Here is a 16,380-nt window from a genome sequence, read left to right as displayed (position 1 = left end):
TGAACGCAGTATTCGGTTCGAGCTCTCCAGCCACTACATATGGTGCCATAGGGGTTTGTTTACAACTTTTGGGCTGTTTTCTGAAGAAGTATGCACTTGCCCCTGGAAAAACTTTTACTGTCGTAATTGATGCAGCGAACGCAAGTAGCTTCAACAAAAATAAAAGTGATTCGAGAGCAGGTCCTTAAGTGAATTTATGCAAAATTTAGTGTGAGAGGTACCCGAAGGAGTGGACAAATATAGTCCACATTCAAACTTGATCTATATCTGATATGTATATTAGGATGTGTAAAGTATGGACCAAATCGGTCACTCCCATCAAGCACAATTTTTCCGAACATTTTTGAACTTTTGTGGCGGAGGTACCTGAATGAGTGGACCGATATGGCTTATCTTCGAACTTAAACTAAGTTTAAATTAAATTAAATTTAAATTAAATTAAAGCCATTCGAGAGATGGCCCTAAACTGAACTTTCCGAAATTTTGTGTGGGAGGTACCCGAAGGAGTAGACCGATTGAGTCCATATTGAAACATTATCTAAGTCTGGTACACATTTTACGATGTGCAAAGTATCAAATCGGTTACTCCCTTCAAAAGTTATCGTGCGCACAAATTTTCCGAACATTTGTGTGGGAGGCACCGGAAGGAGTGGACCAATATAGCCCATCTTCGAACTTAAACTAAGTTTGGGCAAAATATTACGAAAGCCAAAATTTGAACCGAATCAGTTCATCCGTTCGAGAGTTATCGTGCGCTCCAGCCAGCCAGACAGACAGACGGATGGACATTGCTCAATCGACTCCAAATTGTCTGAAACACATTTCGTCTAAACATACTTGGGGTCTAAAACCATTATTTCGATTAGGCACATTTTGCCCGTATGAAAGTGTATATGGTAAATTTCAAATTTCCTTTACAATCCATCGAAAAAAAATTAAAAAAATTTTTTACAAGCACATTCACGATTTTTGGTACATGGGTTAAGAAAAAAATCGTGGTTTCAAATCTGTTCGCGTTCAAAAAATTGGATGCTGCGCCTAAAAGTTATGGGGGGTTTTATTCCCTTATAAAGAAAAAATATTTAAAAATTCCCTTTGTGCTGTAATACCAAAATGTATATATAAATCGGTAACAACATTTAATATCTATCAGTAGACGCCTAAATATTTGCTAAATTTATTTTCATTTTCGCGGAAAATCAAAAAATAATGAAGGAATCTTGGAGTAAATTTTATTTATTCTAACTCAGAGTCCATAAAAATCTCTAAAAAATAAATTTAAAATACGTACAGAATCTAGACAATGTCCAGAAAAATGTGAGACCAAAATTTTATAGATTAGGATTTTAAATTGCATATTGCAGCTACAACAAAAGACAAAAGTTTATTGTTGGAACATTATTTCAAGAATATATTTTTTGGTTTAATACGAAAAATTTGAGAACATTTTTTGGGAGTTATTCTACTATTTCGCTAAATTTCCAAACAAAACCTGAATTATTTTGCTAAAACCTCTTCAAGGAAAATAGTTTATCATCGTGAAAGTATATTTGCTTAGAGTGATAAGCAATAGAATTAGGAAATAAAGAGTGATATTGATATTACAATCAAAGAAAAAACATAAAAGTTAAAAACCGTATAACGCGCGAAATAGTTAAAATCAGTTGAGGCGCATGTGCTTTTCGCATAGATCGAGTGCATCTCTGTCAATATGTTTGCATTTTTCCATGTTTCATTCAGCGACAAAAGTGTGCCATCAGATTCATCTTACTACACCAAAATGCTTCATGTGGGTAAAAATAACGCGATGTTCATATGATTATAAGGCGCATCCGATTTCAGTGACCCCCTGTTAAAAATACGTCAATAAGACAAATTTAATACAGATTCGTCAAGAACCGCGGATGTGCTACCTGATTCTATTTTTGGTTAAATACGAATACTACTCCCGAATCTCTGTAATTTATGACACACATTTTTGACAAATATTATAATCGCGTATAAAGGATTCCATTTATGTAAACAATTTTAAGGGAAATCGCGGTTTAGTATCCAATTTTCAGGGTATCTATATCACCGTTTTTTGTAGATGGATTCGATCGCGGTAGGTCTCATTAAATCCGGCGCGGAAAAAAACTAAAATCACGCGGGGTTCAAGGGTAGCTGAGTCACAGTTGAAAATTTTGAAGCCAAAAAATAGGGTTTTAAAGAAAATTTACGCACCAAAAATTCGGCTTTGGACTCCTATTACTAGGGAGCTGTACGGAGCACACTCATGAAATATACATCAAACGACGTGGAATCACGAGTTCTACAACCCAATAAATAGTTTAGGTCATTATCTGGTTGCGCCCTCCAATTATAAGAAAAATTCAAAAAACCCCGATTTCAAAACTTCAAAATGTCAGCATCGATTTAAGGGGGATGCACTGTATATATCGAGAAGTCTTACATTATAACCATGTTGCCCAAGGGGTATTCTTCAATTCTTTCTTTGAGCTCAGGTCTGATTTTTCCCTGGTTTGACCAGAAATCAAGAAAAAACACAAAAAAACTTGCTAACTTCAACACATTTTTACCCATTTTTTTATATTACCACCAACACAGCTTCCACGTAATTTATTTATTATGGTCTATATTATGAGACCCCGGCTAAAACACTTCAATTAATATAAATATATTCATACTATATAAAATATATTGACAGTTCGCGACTTATTAAATGGTGGACCTCAACTTCAACGATTGTAAAACATTTTTGAATATTACCATATATACCCTCGTTAGCATAAATGCTGAGGGTATAAAAAATCGACGGAAGGCTTTTAAATAAATCGCGGTCAAAGTTTAAATTTTTAGGGGTTTTTCGATTTTACGATTTTGATTGGAAACGGCTAGTCCTATGGAAATTTCGCAATTAGTAATGACCTCATCCGCAACAGAGGGCACAGATATCTGGGATCGGCAGGACATGAGGGAAAATAATTAATTTGTATCGTGGAGTCCCTGCCATCGTGGTGAGAAAATATCCGCTACACCTTGGACTATTCTGGCTTGATATTTGTTGAGGATGGTAGCCAGTTCTTAGTTGCGCTAGTATGTTTCCTATACGTCTGAGTGTTGATGTATGACACAATTTTGTTCATACTCGTTTAAAACGTGCTGGACTGTTTGGGTATATATCGCCCTCTGAGAAGCAGCCAGTGACTGCCAATCGTTGTGAAATGAAACTCGTGGGGCTGTAGCTCCGGATGTCCTTCTGGATGTGTCTAGCGGATGGATCCTGTTCCACGATATGGTGGCTGTGATGCGTTGACAGATGGTATGCCAGCAAGAACTGTGGAGTGAGCAACACGTTATGTTGCTGTACTGACAGTAACTTTGCCACCTAATAAAGATGGTCCATACTCGACATATGGACACGGCCGTTAGCGGTTCGTAGAGCGCTATTCTGACTTGCAATGCTTTCCACAATAGAAGTCCATAGTTGATCTCTTGTTCTTAACTGATATGACAATCAGTACCTTGTTCCTCTTCTGGACTTTTATTGTATTTGCGAGTCCCGAGAAGGAGAGAAGACTGTCTAAGATGATCCCGAGAATTCTCGTATTCTGGGCAGTGTGTACATATTACCCAAGAACTCCCCCACCTTTTTAGTATATGTATGTATATAGCGAAATTCGTAGCATGATCTCTTGTTCTTAACTGATATGACAATCAGTACCTTGTTCCTCTTCTGGACTTTTATTGTATTTGCGAGTCCCGAGAAGGAGAGAAGACTGTCTAAGATGATCCCGAGAATTCTCGTATTCTGGGCAGTGTGTACATATTACCCAAGAACTCCCCCACCTTTTTAGTATATGTATGTATATAGCGAAATTCGTAGCATTTGAGTTTGGCGAGGATAGCTGAACATTTCTTTCCTGCAAATAAGTTGATAGCTTTTATGTCCGCGCAAGTATGGTACAGTCGTCAGTGTATGACAGAAAGTTGACGCTGTCGCGGGAAAATGAACGTTAGATACGTTTAAATTAGGCACAAGAGGAGATATGACTTCCCTGCCCAGCGTACACTTAGTTTTATTTTACAACTCTGTCATTGATGTATTTGCAAGACCAACTCTTGATCTTTTGTGGGAAGTTGGAGCTGATGATGTCATCGAGTAAGTGTCATCTTCGGTCGGAGGCATCGACGTAGCCAGAGGCGGTGTGGGCCAATGGGGTCGCCCAGCACTCTGGAGTCATCATTTTGTTTGATGCCAACAATGATTAGGAGTATTATGAGCAATGCTGCTGACATGAATTGCTCACGTGTGGGAGAATGGTCGATTGCTCGGGTAGCTCCGATCAAAATATGAGACGATTTAGCCAAAATATTGAACTGTGAAAAGTTGTCATCGATTGGATAATAAACGCGAACTGTAGAGCGATTTCGTGATAATTCACCTTTGGCCCCTTACAAATTAATATTGAAATAACGACCGCTCATAAAATGGTGCGCCTTAACTAACATTAAATGAAAAGTACTTACACTTTAGAAGTTTTTGCGGATTCTGGAACTACAATGAAAAAACATAAAAGAGAAGAGAAAAAACAAAAAAAAAAATCGCCGGAGGTATTATTAAATAAATCGAAGTTAAAGGCCACATTTTTAAGGTTTTTTTAAGGTTTTCAGCAAACCTGCTGGACAATGGAAGCGAATGTGTCCACACTACCAGCTAAGCGATACCTGATTGTTCCGAAAGTAGCATGGGCTCATGCGGGAGGATGACAATGCATCATCAACGAGCAATTATGCTCAATTGAAAGCACCCTTCACCAATAGTAAAACTGAAAGAAAAGAAAACAAGCGGCTGCAAAGATGGCATGAAGTTTCTCTTCCATAACATCACTGAGAGAAATGCAATGCAATGCATCTGCAATGCACGATGGAACTCTCTTGCCATTCTAGATCTTCTTGATTTATTCTGATGCTTGAACCACGGAGCAGGTTGCGTAAAATCTGTTCAATCATTTCTTGCTCATCATTTGTTCTGTAGTCAATTTTACCGGGCTGAAAATGTTAAAGAACTATCTATAGCTCGGAATGGCTACCCAAAGGCTCTCAAATGTTTGAAAACCACTGGAAAATGTTGAATCTTCAATAGGCATTGGCGCAGCAACCAGTGAGCAGTGGTTAGCCACGGTCCGCCTGAACTAAATTTAAATGAAAGAAAAAAATCGCAAGAGGTCTTTTTAAATAAATCAGAGCCAAAGTTCACATTTTTAGAAGTTTTTAGGGTTTAAGAGTTTGCTTGGAAACCGCAAGTCCTATGGAAATGGGACTAAAGGAATTGATGTAGAAGTTAAAATTCTCTACAAGACAGTGCACTGACTGTGTCGTCCCATTTTCAAGGAAAATCGTGAAAACCTAAAAAACCCTAAAAATGTGAACTTTGACCGCGATTTATTGAAAAAGCCCTGCGGCGAGATTTTTATTTTTTTTTAATTTTTCTCGTCTTTGAACATTGTAGTTTCAAGATCCGCAAAATTTGCAGGATTTAGCCATATTTTGCATGTAATTTTTTATACCCTCAGCGTTTATGCTAACGGGGGTGGGTATATACACTTACATATAAACACTACAAATACGGCCAAAATATAAACAAAAACAAAAAACATTGTTCCACAACATCCCATACGGAGAAAGGAGACTTCTCTCATATCAATGAGTGCACCCCGATTCATATTTAGCTCAATGATATGGGACCTATTGTTTATCGCCGAGTCCGAACGGCGTGTCTTAAGACACCACTTGTGGAGAAGTTTTTCAAGGCTGAAATACTCAGCAAATGTCGCCAACATTACTGAGGGGTATTTTGCAACCGTTGAAAAATTTTTGATGTCAAAATATGCTTCATCGAAATAACGGTTTTAGACCCCAAGTATGTTTGGACGAAATATGTTTCAGACAATTTGGAGTCGATTGAGCAATGTCCGTCTGTCTGGCTGGCGGGTGCGCACGATAACTCTCGAGCAGATGAGCCGATTAGTTCCAAAATTTGGCTTTCTTTATATTTTGTCCAAACTTAGTTTAAGTTCGAAGATGGAATATATCGGTCTACACCTTCAGGTACCTGCCCCACAAAAGTTCGGCATATTTGTGCGAACAATAACTCTTGAAGGGAGCACCCGATTTGGTCCATACTTTGCACATCGTGAAATTTCTACCAGACATAGATGAGGTTCCAATATGGATTCTATCGGTCGACTCCTTCGGGTACCTCCCACACAAAATTTCGGAAAAAATCAGTTTAGGACATACTCTCGGATCGTTTTGATTTTTGTTGTAGCAACTTGTATTCGCTGCCTCTATTACGAAAATACAAGTTTAATCTGGGGCAAGTGCATACTTCCTGAGAAAATAGCCAGAAAATTTTAAAAATCCCCTATGACACAAGTGTAGTGGTTGTAACTCTCGAACTGATGAGCCGATTTGGTCCAAAATTTGGCTTTCGTTATATTTTATCCATACTTATTTTATGTTCGAAGGTGGGCCATATCGTTCCATTCCTTTACGTACGTCTCCCACAAAAGTTCGAAAAATTTTCGGAAAATTTGTGCCCACGATTTCCATTCAGGCTTGAATATGGACCATATATGTCAACTTTTAAGATACCTTCCACACAAAATTTCGGAAACATGCAATTTTAGGCCAGCTTTCGAAACTGTGAAAATCCCCATGACACTATGCGTACGATTCGGTCCAAAATTTGGCCTTCGTAGTATTTAGTCCAAACTATGTTTATGTTGGAAGATCGGCACAATCGGTGCGCATCTTCCCGAAGCTCCCCCCACCCCAAAAAGTTTAAAATTGTCACTAAAATAGTACGCGCTATATCTGCTGAACGGAGCAACCAGGATCTCCTAATATTTTGTCCAAATGTAGTTTTACTTCAGAAAAATTCAATATTTTTTTTTTCAAGCACAGTTATGGTTCTGTTCGAAGAACCTTTGGAAAACTATACCGATGCTGCTCTTTGTAGTCCTGTTTAAGCGATTTTATGTTTTTCGTGGCCAAGTTCATGCTTCCTGACATCGTGGCCCAAAACCTCTAAGCTAACGGTGAGCAACTGAAATGATTGGTGGGCACAAAATCTATCAAAAGGAATGAATCCCAAAATAAGATCCAATTCCAAAATGGACTATGTCGGTCCATTCCATGAAGTACATCCTCCGCAACACTTTAGAGCTTCAAACCAAATACAAAATCCACATACAAAATCCTTAATCCATAGATTCGATATTGTCAATAGATGGACGTTTCAATTCACACAGGCTGAGAGTATGTACATATATGTCGGCAAAGCCGACTTACACTTTTTTACTTGTTTTTTTTTTGTAATTTGAGTTCTGGCTGGAAAAGCGACTATTCTGTAAAAAATTATTTATATAGAGCCAGTCAACGATATGGCCCCCGCATAACGGTTTCCCTTAATTTAAATATTTTATTGCTTTTGTCATATTCTTCAATAGATTTCACTGACTTGAGGTATTTTTACGGCCTGTTTCACTATGTCGAACGAAAATGAAAACGAAAGAAATACAACTAAGCTCGTGTATGATTTTTAAATGTTGTAGTTGATTTAAAGCAAATACAAAGTCAATATTGCCATGAAAACCAAAGCTTAGGTGTTTTTCGTTCGCAATCATTTTCTTTCGACATAGTCAAACTGGCCCTTAGTTATTTTTGAATGAAACAATTCTTTACAAAAATTATATTTTGTAGCGTAGTGTCACATATTACTTGTTTTGTTTTCTTTTAATTTATTGAAAACATAGTAATTTTGTCCTATTGAAATTGTGTAATTGTTTATGTTGTCAAATATTTTATTTTACCCCATTTCGATATACATATTTTTTCATACATTCATTCTCTTTGAAACCTTCGTATAATATAATTTTATTAAATAAAGAATAGTTTTTTTGTAACGTGTTCGTGTTTTCAATCCGTTCAAGAACCTTCTGCAATTGGCGCCCACAAAGATTAGCATCCCGCTACAATTTTCGTATAGGCCCCATGTAATGGTACCCCCGATTTTACCGACTTAATGGTTTATGTCCCTATTTTCTAACACATATTCTTGTAATTTGGTATTTTGTCCTTTCAGGGAATAGGAAAAAAGTGGACAAAAAATCATTGAAATCGGTTAAGCGTTTAATATAACCCAATACAACATTACCTCTCATTTTACATATTTTCATACGAAAAACCATCCTTTAACACTCTCGAGTGCTTGGTGATCCGTATAATGGTACTTATGTATATGTATTATATATATATATCTGCTTATAGGGGCTTCAAAAAATAAATGATATGAATGAATAAATGATAAATAGAATTGTTTTAAAATCATTTATGCGGATGTGCTTTTTTATCTAATCACCCTGTATGTAATATTGTAACTAATATTAAATAAAACATTATCCAAATACAATACAGGAATACGAGATTGCAAAAAATCATCACAAAATTGGATTTCGGAGACTTCATAAATAAATATATATATATATATATATATATATATATATATATATATATATATATATATATATGGTGTCATAGTAACTAATATTTACTGCTCTGGCTTAAAGAATTCAATTTAAGAAGAATAGAAAAAACACTGCCAGACATCTATAGAAGTCTTCTTATGATAGAATTAATTTATAGAAAATTCCTTTTTCAAATCTTCTATATATCGAATTAACCTTTAGAAGGGATTATCAACATAGAAAGTCCATTTACGACTCCTATACGCCTGTAAGAGGTCTTCAAGCTACAAGTACACACATATGAGTGCGTAGGTCTTCAATCTGTAGAACATTCCGATAGAAGGACCAGTATCTTTAGGAAATCTTTTTTTAGGACGACTTTTATTAATAGAAGACCCCTCCTTTCAAACAAGACATCCTCCTTCCTTAAAAGACTCAAATCAGGCAAAACTCAACCCATAGCCAAAACATTAGTAATATGTAAAACTTTAAATGTTGGAATATAAATTTTCCAATAATTCTTAATTTTTCAGTTATAGCTACTAGGAATCGATGAAAATTCCTACAATTTTTATATCAAAACCTAGTCTTATATTTAAATATTCTTCATTACAATTTTGGCTACATTTCTGTAAATGTATTTACGGTCAAACTTATAGAGATAAATATGTATTTAAAAAATTCTTAGAACTTGTTAGAATTTATTTGTAATTATTAAAAACATGCAAATATGAAATTCAACTTTATTACTTGGGTCATGTTATACGAATTGACTGGTTAAATTGAATGCAAACAAATGTTCAAAATCGTACTTACCTCTCAATTGGTAAACTGGACTACCAACAGGTGAATTTTCCGAAAGACTAAATCTCGACATGTCTCCGGAGCCGGGTACAAAACGTGGCGGTTGATTTAAGAACTGGCAGTTTGTCCATGGCACAGAAAATAACAGCAGCAAAATGTTGAACAACAACAATCTCGTCGTAACCGTAAATAAGTGGTCAGACGACCACCACATCCACTTGGTGGTCATAATGGTGTAATTTTTCGAGTTTTCTGTTTGTTTGTTTTTATAACGTTGGGGACAACGACAACTTAAACGAAATTCACTTTGTTTTCGTGTCACTCCACTTAATGTTGAACATTTGAACGAATTTTAAGCTTTGTCGAATTCTTTTTGAGTTGGCTTATTTTCTTGTTTTTCGTTGATCTAATTTTTGTTGCTACGTTCGCTAATGGTTTAAAGAAAAGAACAAAAGAAACAGATATTTAGCACATATCACGGTTTAGTTTTTGAGGTAAATAAAAATTTGGCAATTTGACCAATGAAGTGAGTGCAAACAACACTTAAAATATTAAAAGCCGTTATGGTCTGTTGGTTATTGATGCTATTTTTAGGTATAAATAAGTTAGAGTCGATAGCGAGTTTAAGGCGAACATCGTTTATTGAAAATTTCCATTGGTAATACACAGTTTAGGGTTTTCGATTGGTATATTTCAGAAGAAACATTCATGTTTATGCCCTTCCAATAATTTCGTATTATATTATGTCGCAACTGTTTATAAGAATCACATCACATACAATCTTTGACAACAATTCAGATAACTTTTTGTATCTTGTTTTGAAATAGGGTGTGTTATGGCATGGACATTTATAGCACTGAGTTAAAAAATGTTTGCAAAACAACTTCGAAATATATTAAACATTTTTTTAGTTTACTTTATTCAAACTTATTCCTTTGTATTTATTCACATTCTTGATGAATACTCTCATTTGACCTTGATTGGAATTAAAACTAGTTGGTTAACGAAATAAAGTTATGTTACACAGTAATGCTGCCATTGAATCGATGCTGCTGGATGCTGTCTATATCTGTTTTGTTTCTTCACAGAATTTTTATTAAGGAATGTTTATTTATAAAGTAACAAAAAAAATTAATTTGAAAATTGTAATGTTTTAATAATACAACCGTGGGAAAATGTAAATCTTGGGGTATATCGAATGAATATTTAGGAGCAGTAAACTTCGGTAAGGTGTGAAATAGGAAATGCAGAACAGTTTATTATCTTAAATTTCAAAGTGGTAATTAAATTAAGAGGTGGATTCTCACCTTTAATGTAACATTTTTCCGGAAATTACTTTTAGAATAACTCACATATGTATATTAGGCCGGGGCGATTTGTATGGAAGGAAAAAAGTGTTATCGGGCGCCTGGAGTTTCTGATTCTTGGGATTGTACTGAGCAAAAAAGTCAACTAGACCATATGTCTACGGTGAAAATCGAGCCCCCGGATTTTGGCTTGAAGTTATTTTTCAAGGATTTTTGGATATTTTGGCATATAAGAACCAAACCACTGAGATTTTCGATCCAACACAAAGACAACAATTGTAGCCAAGACAATAATAAATAACTCTCTAGTACATCGCAAAAGCATTGGAACGCTCCTTCAGGTAGTTATGGCCTCGAGAAGGTGCACATTTTTCGGAAAATATCGATAAATGACACTGTGCTACAAAATGGGACTCAAAGTCAGTGGGCGGAAAATTCCTTTTGGAGATGAAAGCCCTTGGTGAGTGTACTAAGAACCCAAAAGGAAATATTCACCATAGGTCAAGTTTCCGAGATATCGCGTGATTCATGGTTTAATTTTGGCCCCTTAATTTGTGAGAAAATAGCTTCATATCTCTCTAAAGCGTTATTGTAGCTTCATTTTGACATTACATTTCTTCGGTCAAATCGAATGATGAATCTTTTTGTAGAATATTTCATCCCTCTAACTCAAATCCTTTCATGTCCTTTTCGTCCTTTATTTTTTGAACCGTAGTAAAAGTAACACAAGACGAGATTTTACAGCATCCAAATATTCTACAAAAATGTTGTTCAGAAGATTTTAGGTACGGTTCTCATTGATGACCAATCGATATTTCCCCGTTTTCATGGTCCTTTTTGACACTTACCCGGTTTTTGTTCAGAAAACTATGTTTTGTTTTTATGTATATTCGTTATTGGTCTGTGGTGCTTCTGAAATACTTACCATAAATAGCTCTTGTAATGACGAACACGTTGATAACAAATTTTATTGGAGGACAGATCCGGTTATCTAAATTTTTGAACCGGATATTCTGATATTAAAACCGATTTTGGAACCGGTTTTAGGTAACCGATTAACCGATTGGTTCCGAAGCTAGAACAAAAAAAACAGCTTTCTTAAACCGATTTTGATGTAAAATATAGGTCAGATAGGTCAAACTTCTGAGTTATGGCGAGATGAATTTATGTTATGTTGTTTTTTTTATCATGCACTTTCATCGCCAAAAAGAATTTTTCAACCAGTGATATTTTACATCAAAATCGGTTTAAGAAAGCTGTTTTTTTTCTAGCTACGGAACCAATTTGATTGACCGTTATATTAGCTTTCTAATGATATACATATACGGTTAATCGGTTAGTTAAAACGGGTTCCAAAATCGGTTTTAATATCGGAATATCCGATTCAAAAATATAGGTAACCGGATCTGTCCTCCAATAAAATTTGTTATCAACGTGTTCGTCATTACAAGAGCTATTTATGGTAAGTATTTCAGAAGCACCACAGACCAATAACGAATATACATAAAAACAAAACATAGTTTTCTGAACAAAAACCGGGTAAATGTCAAAAAGGACCATGAAAACGGGAAAATATCGATTGGTCATCAATGAGAACCGTACCTAAAATCTTCTGAATAACATTTTTGTAGAATATTTGGATGCTGTAAAATCTCGTCTTGTGTTACTTTTACTACGGTTCAAAAAATAAAGGACGAAAAGGACATGAAAGGATTTGAGTTAGAGGGATGAAATATTCTACAAAAAGATTCATCATTCGATTTGACCGAAGAAATGTAATGTCAAAATGAAGCTACAATAACGCTTTAGAGAGATATGAAGCTATTTTCTAACAAATTAAGGGGCCAAAATTAAACCATTAATCACGCGATATCTCGGAAACTTGACCTATGGTGAATATTTCCTTTTGGGTTCTTAGTACACTCACCAAGGGCTTTCATCTCCAAAAGGAATTTTCCACCCACTGACTTTGAGTCCCATTTTGTAGCACAGTGTCATTTATCGATATTTTCCGAAAAATGTGCACCTTTTCGAGGCCATAACTACCTGAAGGAGCGTTCCAATGCTTTTGCGATGTACTAGAGAGTTATTTATTATTGTCTTGGCTACAATTGTTGTCTTTGTGTTGGATCGAAAATATCAGTGGTTTGGTTCTTATATGCCAAAATATCCAAAAATCCTTGAAAAATAACTTCAAGCCAAAATCCGGGGGCTCGATTTTCACCGTAGACATATGGTCTAGTTGACTTTTTTGCTCAGTACAATCCCAAGAATCAGAAACTCCAGGCGCCCGTGATGGTGTTCAAATCACCCCACTCTAATGTATATCGCACCTATCCAACAAAAATGGAGTAACTCAAAATTTTCTATTTTTCAGTAAAGACAAAAACCTGTCGAAACAAAAATGATAGAAAATGACGAGTGACATAACGGTATTATTTGACGATGAATAAACAAAATAACGGGAGATGTTTTCAGTGTTTTTCAGTTGTAGTTGATCATTATGTATCGGTTTTTAATAAAAAAGCGAGGACCAATTTATTTGTGCCCAGTTTGTCACATCCGAATCTTCACCCATATCCAACCTTCGGTGAGGGGGTTGCTCTGGACTTGTCCACGCGAGGGACTACGACAGGGACTATGTTGCTGCATGCTGCGTGAATACAGTCCCCAGTGAGTCGTCGTCAGATTACGAAACTCCCTTGTCGTCAGATTATGAAACTCCCCCGCAGTCCCCTCGACAGCAATCGCACACGCAGCATTTAACACCAGCCGTTGTTGTCCCAATCCCCGAAAATGCATCCTTTTTGCAATTTAATTGCAATGGACTCCGAGATAAGATCGAGGAAATAGTAGATTTGATGAGTCGGAAGAACATCAATGTCGCGGCGGTGCAAGAAACCAAGCTCAAGAACAACTGTAGCTTACAACGTTGGGATGGCTACAACGTCTTAAGGAAGGATCGCACCAGAAGTGGAGATGGGAATTAGCATTCCTATTGCCCTAGTCTATCCAATACTGACGTATCTCGCTTGAGCCTGTCTCTAATGACCGTACATGGAATGTAGGGGGGTAGCAGTCAGGTGCGGAACTGCCGAGATAGTGTTGCTAAACGTATATATCCCGCCGAGAAATAGCTATATCTCAGATTACCAGCCTGCCCGCTTTTGGAAGGTCATAATCGTCTGGTGCTGGGTGACTTTGCTGCGCACCATGAGATGTGGCATTTGGCCCTTGGAAACGACTAGAGGGGTACAGCGCTGGCTGAGAAGATTGATAGATCTACGTTTTGCTTGGTTCCTCATTGACGCGTCTACCAGAAATAGAGGATAGTGTCACACTTCGCCAGACATACCCATCGTATCACCTGGTCTGATAAATTACGTTACTTGCCACCCCTTCATTTCCTTGGGTCAGACCATCTCCCCATAATTGTCTCCATTAGCACCTGGTTTCATCACTTCTGAACACCTCACATTCGTCAATCATGGGAAGCTGATTGGCTGGGATTTAGAGAGTTTATCAATCACGGCTTCAGAAAACTGTCCAATCCTTCTGATGTTCGGGTAGCGAAGAGTATTACGTCGCATCAGATCTCTTCCTGTCTAGGATGAACCACCAGTGTTTACATTGGATGATGTTGCGAATGCCATCAGGAACGCTTAATCATCCAAAGCATTGGGCGCTGAAGGAATCTCCATGGTAATGCTGAAGCAGCTGGATGAGCCGGAAGTGGAGTATCTCACTAAAGTTCTCAACTTGTCGTTAGTCACCCTCATTGTTCCCAAAGTCTGGAAAATGGGTAGGGTGGTCCCGTTACTGAACCCAGGCGAGAATGCCAGCAAAAGTGAATCGTACAGACCGATTTCGCTTTTGTCGTTCGTAGCAAAGACACTTGAGGCCTTATTCCTCCCCAGTGTCGGAAATATTCAGTTGCCGATCATCAGCATGGATTCCGTAAGCAGTACAGCACGACAACAGCGCTGCGCGCCATCTCCACATATATTTGTTAAGGATTCAACCAGAGACCACCGTGTGATAGAACAGTGATGGTGGCGCTTGATTGATCAAAAGCCTTTGATACTGTCAGGCACTGCATGCTGTTTGAGGACATTGAGCAGACAACCCTCCGGCCAAGCTTTAGACGTTGGATAGTCAATTATATGCGTGGACGCCAGTCGTCTTGGAATTCAGGAAAAAATAAGTCGAAACCCCGTAGAGTGGAACAGGGAGTTCCCCAAAGTGGGGTGATATCTCCGAAACTGTTTAATCTCTACCTCTCCTATATTCCTCCGCCTCTAGAAGGCATCGAAATCGTAAGGTATGCGAATGATTGCACGATCCTGGCGTCAGGTACCTTCCCTGATGACATCTGTGAGAGCCTGAACTGCCGTGAGGGAGTTCACTCTGTTCGCCACATGGCGGTCTGTTCCATTATGTGCCAGAGGATTCCAGTTGCAACATGGTACAAATATAATTTAGTTTTTTTTTTTTGCCTTGCAAAAAGTTGACTGACACTTTTTCCCAAGTTCCAAATTCGTTCACAAACTACTGTACAATAACTTCAATAGCAAATCTAATTTATTTACGCAAAATTTCATTCATAAATTTCAATTTAGACAATTTTTGGTCTATCTTTTATTATTTTATTAGAATATTTTTTATAGAAATCTCAAATTACCGTCGGTTGGGCTGATAATAAACGTTGTGTCTAAAAAAATAAAATAATACTACCACTTCTACTCGTCTTGACTCTGTAAAATATGCATAAGTATGTAGGAATGTTCTTTTAGTGCGTATTCTACATTCACCTTACTATTACTAATAAACCGAGTTTATTGCGTGTCTTCATTTCACCCACAACTTGAAGACCATTCACCATGAAAAATATATTCTCACGTTTTTTATGCAAGCTAGTCTATATTCTTTCAAGTTTTTTTTAAGATTCCACGTTATACTGACCTCGTTTTATGCTGATGTACTTCTTTGTGCCACAGTATTAAAATGCAATATTATAATTAAAAATCGTATTATTATCATTTTAATGTGGGGTGTATTTTCATTGTTTTGAGTTTTCTTCCCACACTTAAATTGTTATGGCCCTTTTGGTTAGAGTGGCAGATGGAAACAAATTCAGTTAAATTTCTTTTTTATGAATTTTGTTAAAATAAAATTGTGTTTAATGAAGATTTTTAAGTTTAAATAGAGATGGACATATTTTGAGATCGACGACAAGCTACATAGTTTGGCGAATTTCACTAAAAAGTCATATCCAAAATCTATTCCAATCTTATAAAGTATTCTTATTCAGTATATCAAGAAACTGTATTAATATAATGCCCGTAATTTCAACGCGTAGTTACCTATGAGTTCATAGATATCTCCCGTGTAAGCAAAATTTTATAATTTCAACTCATAGGTAACGTTATAAGGTCATATTTAAAAATGTTTGCGTGACATAGCGCAATGGTAAGAACATCCACATTGCATATTAAATGCCCTGGTTCGATTCCTAGGCCAGACAACATCACATTTACGTCTTAGCGTAATGTAGGTGACATTTTCTGAGTGTTTCAGACAAGTAACACTTCTCTACAAGTTTTGTCTTTTTGTTTCCATGTCATTGATCTAATACGAACCAGTATGCACTCATTAATATAAGTCTCACTTGCCACCTCTGGGATGTTTGTGGGAACATATGTTTGTGTATTTAAAATGTTTAATTATCCATAAAGCTT

General features: G+C 36.7%; 1 protein-coding gene across 1 annotated transcript in view; it reads right to left on the bottom strand.

Moving 5' to 3' along the window:
* Window positions 1–16,380, bottom strand: part of Cad74A (cadherin 74A) — a 97,041-nt gene that overhangs the window by 63,951 nt on the left and 16,710 nt on the right. The window contains exon 2 of the mRNA XM_073981725.1: window positions 9,348–9,763. Coding sequence (XP_073837826.1) covers window positions 9,348–9,564 — 217 coding nt within the window. The 5' untranslated portion in view covers window positions 9,565–9,763. The remainder of the gene's footprint in view (window positions 1–9,347; window positions 9,764–16,380) is intronic.

This window comes from Musca autumnalis, unplaced genomic scaffold, assembly GCF_047663935.1.
Source record: "Musca autumnalis isolate F117 unplaced genomic scaffold, ASM4766393v1 scaffold_4, whole genome shotgun sequence".
In the NCBI taxonomy this organism is placed as follows: Eukaryota; Metazoa; Arthropoda; class Insecta; order Diptera; family Muscidae; genus Musca; species Musca autumnalis.
Note: the sequence above shows the minus strand (reverse complement) of the source record. Positions and strands in the feature narration are given on the sequence as shown.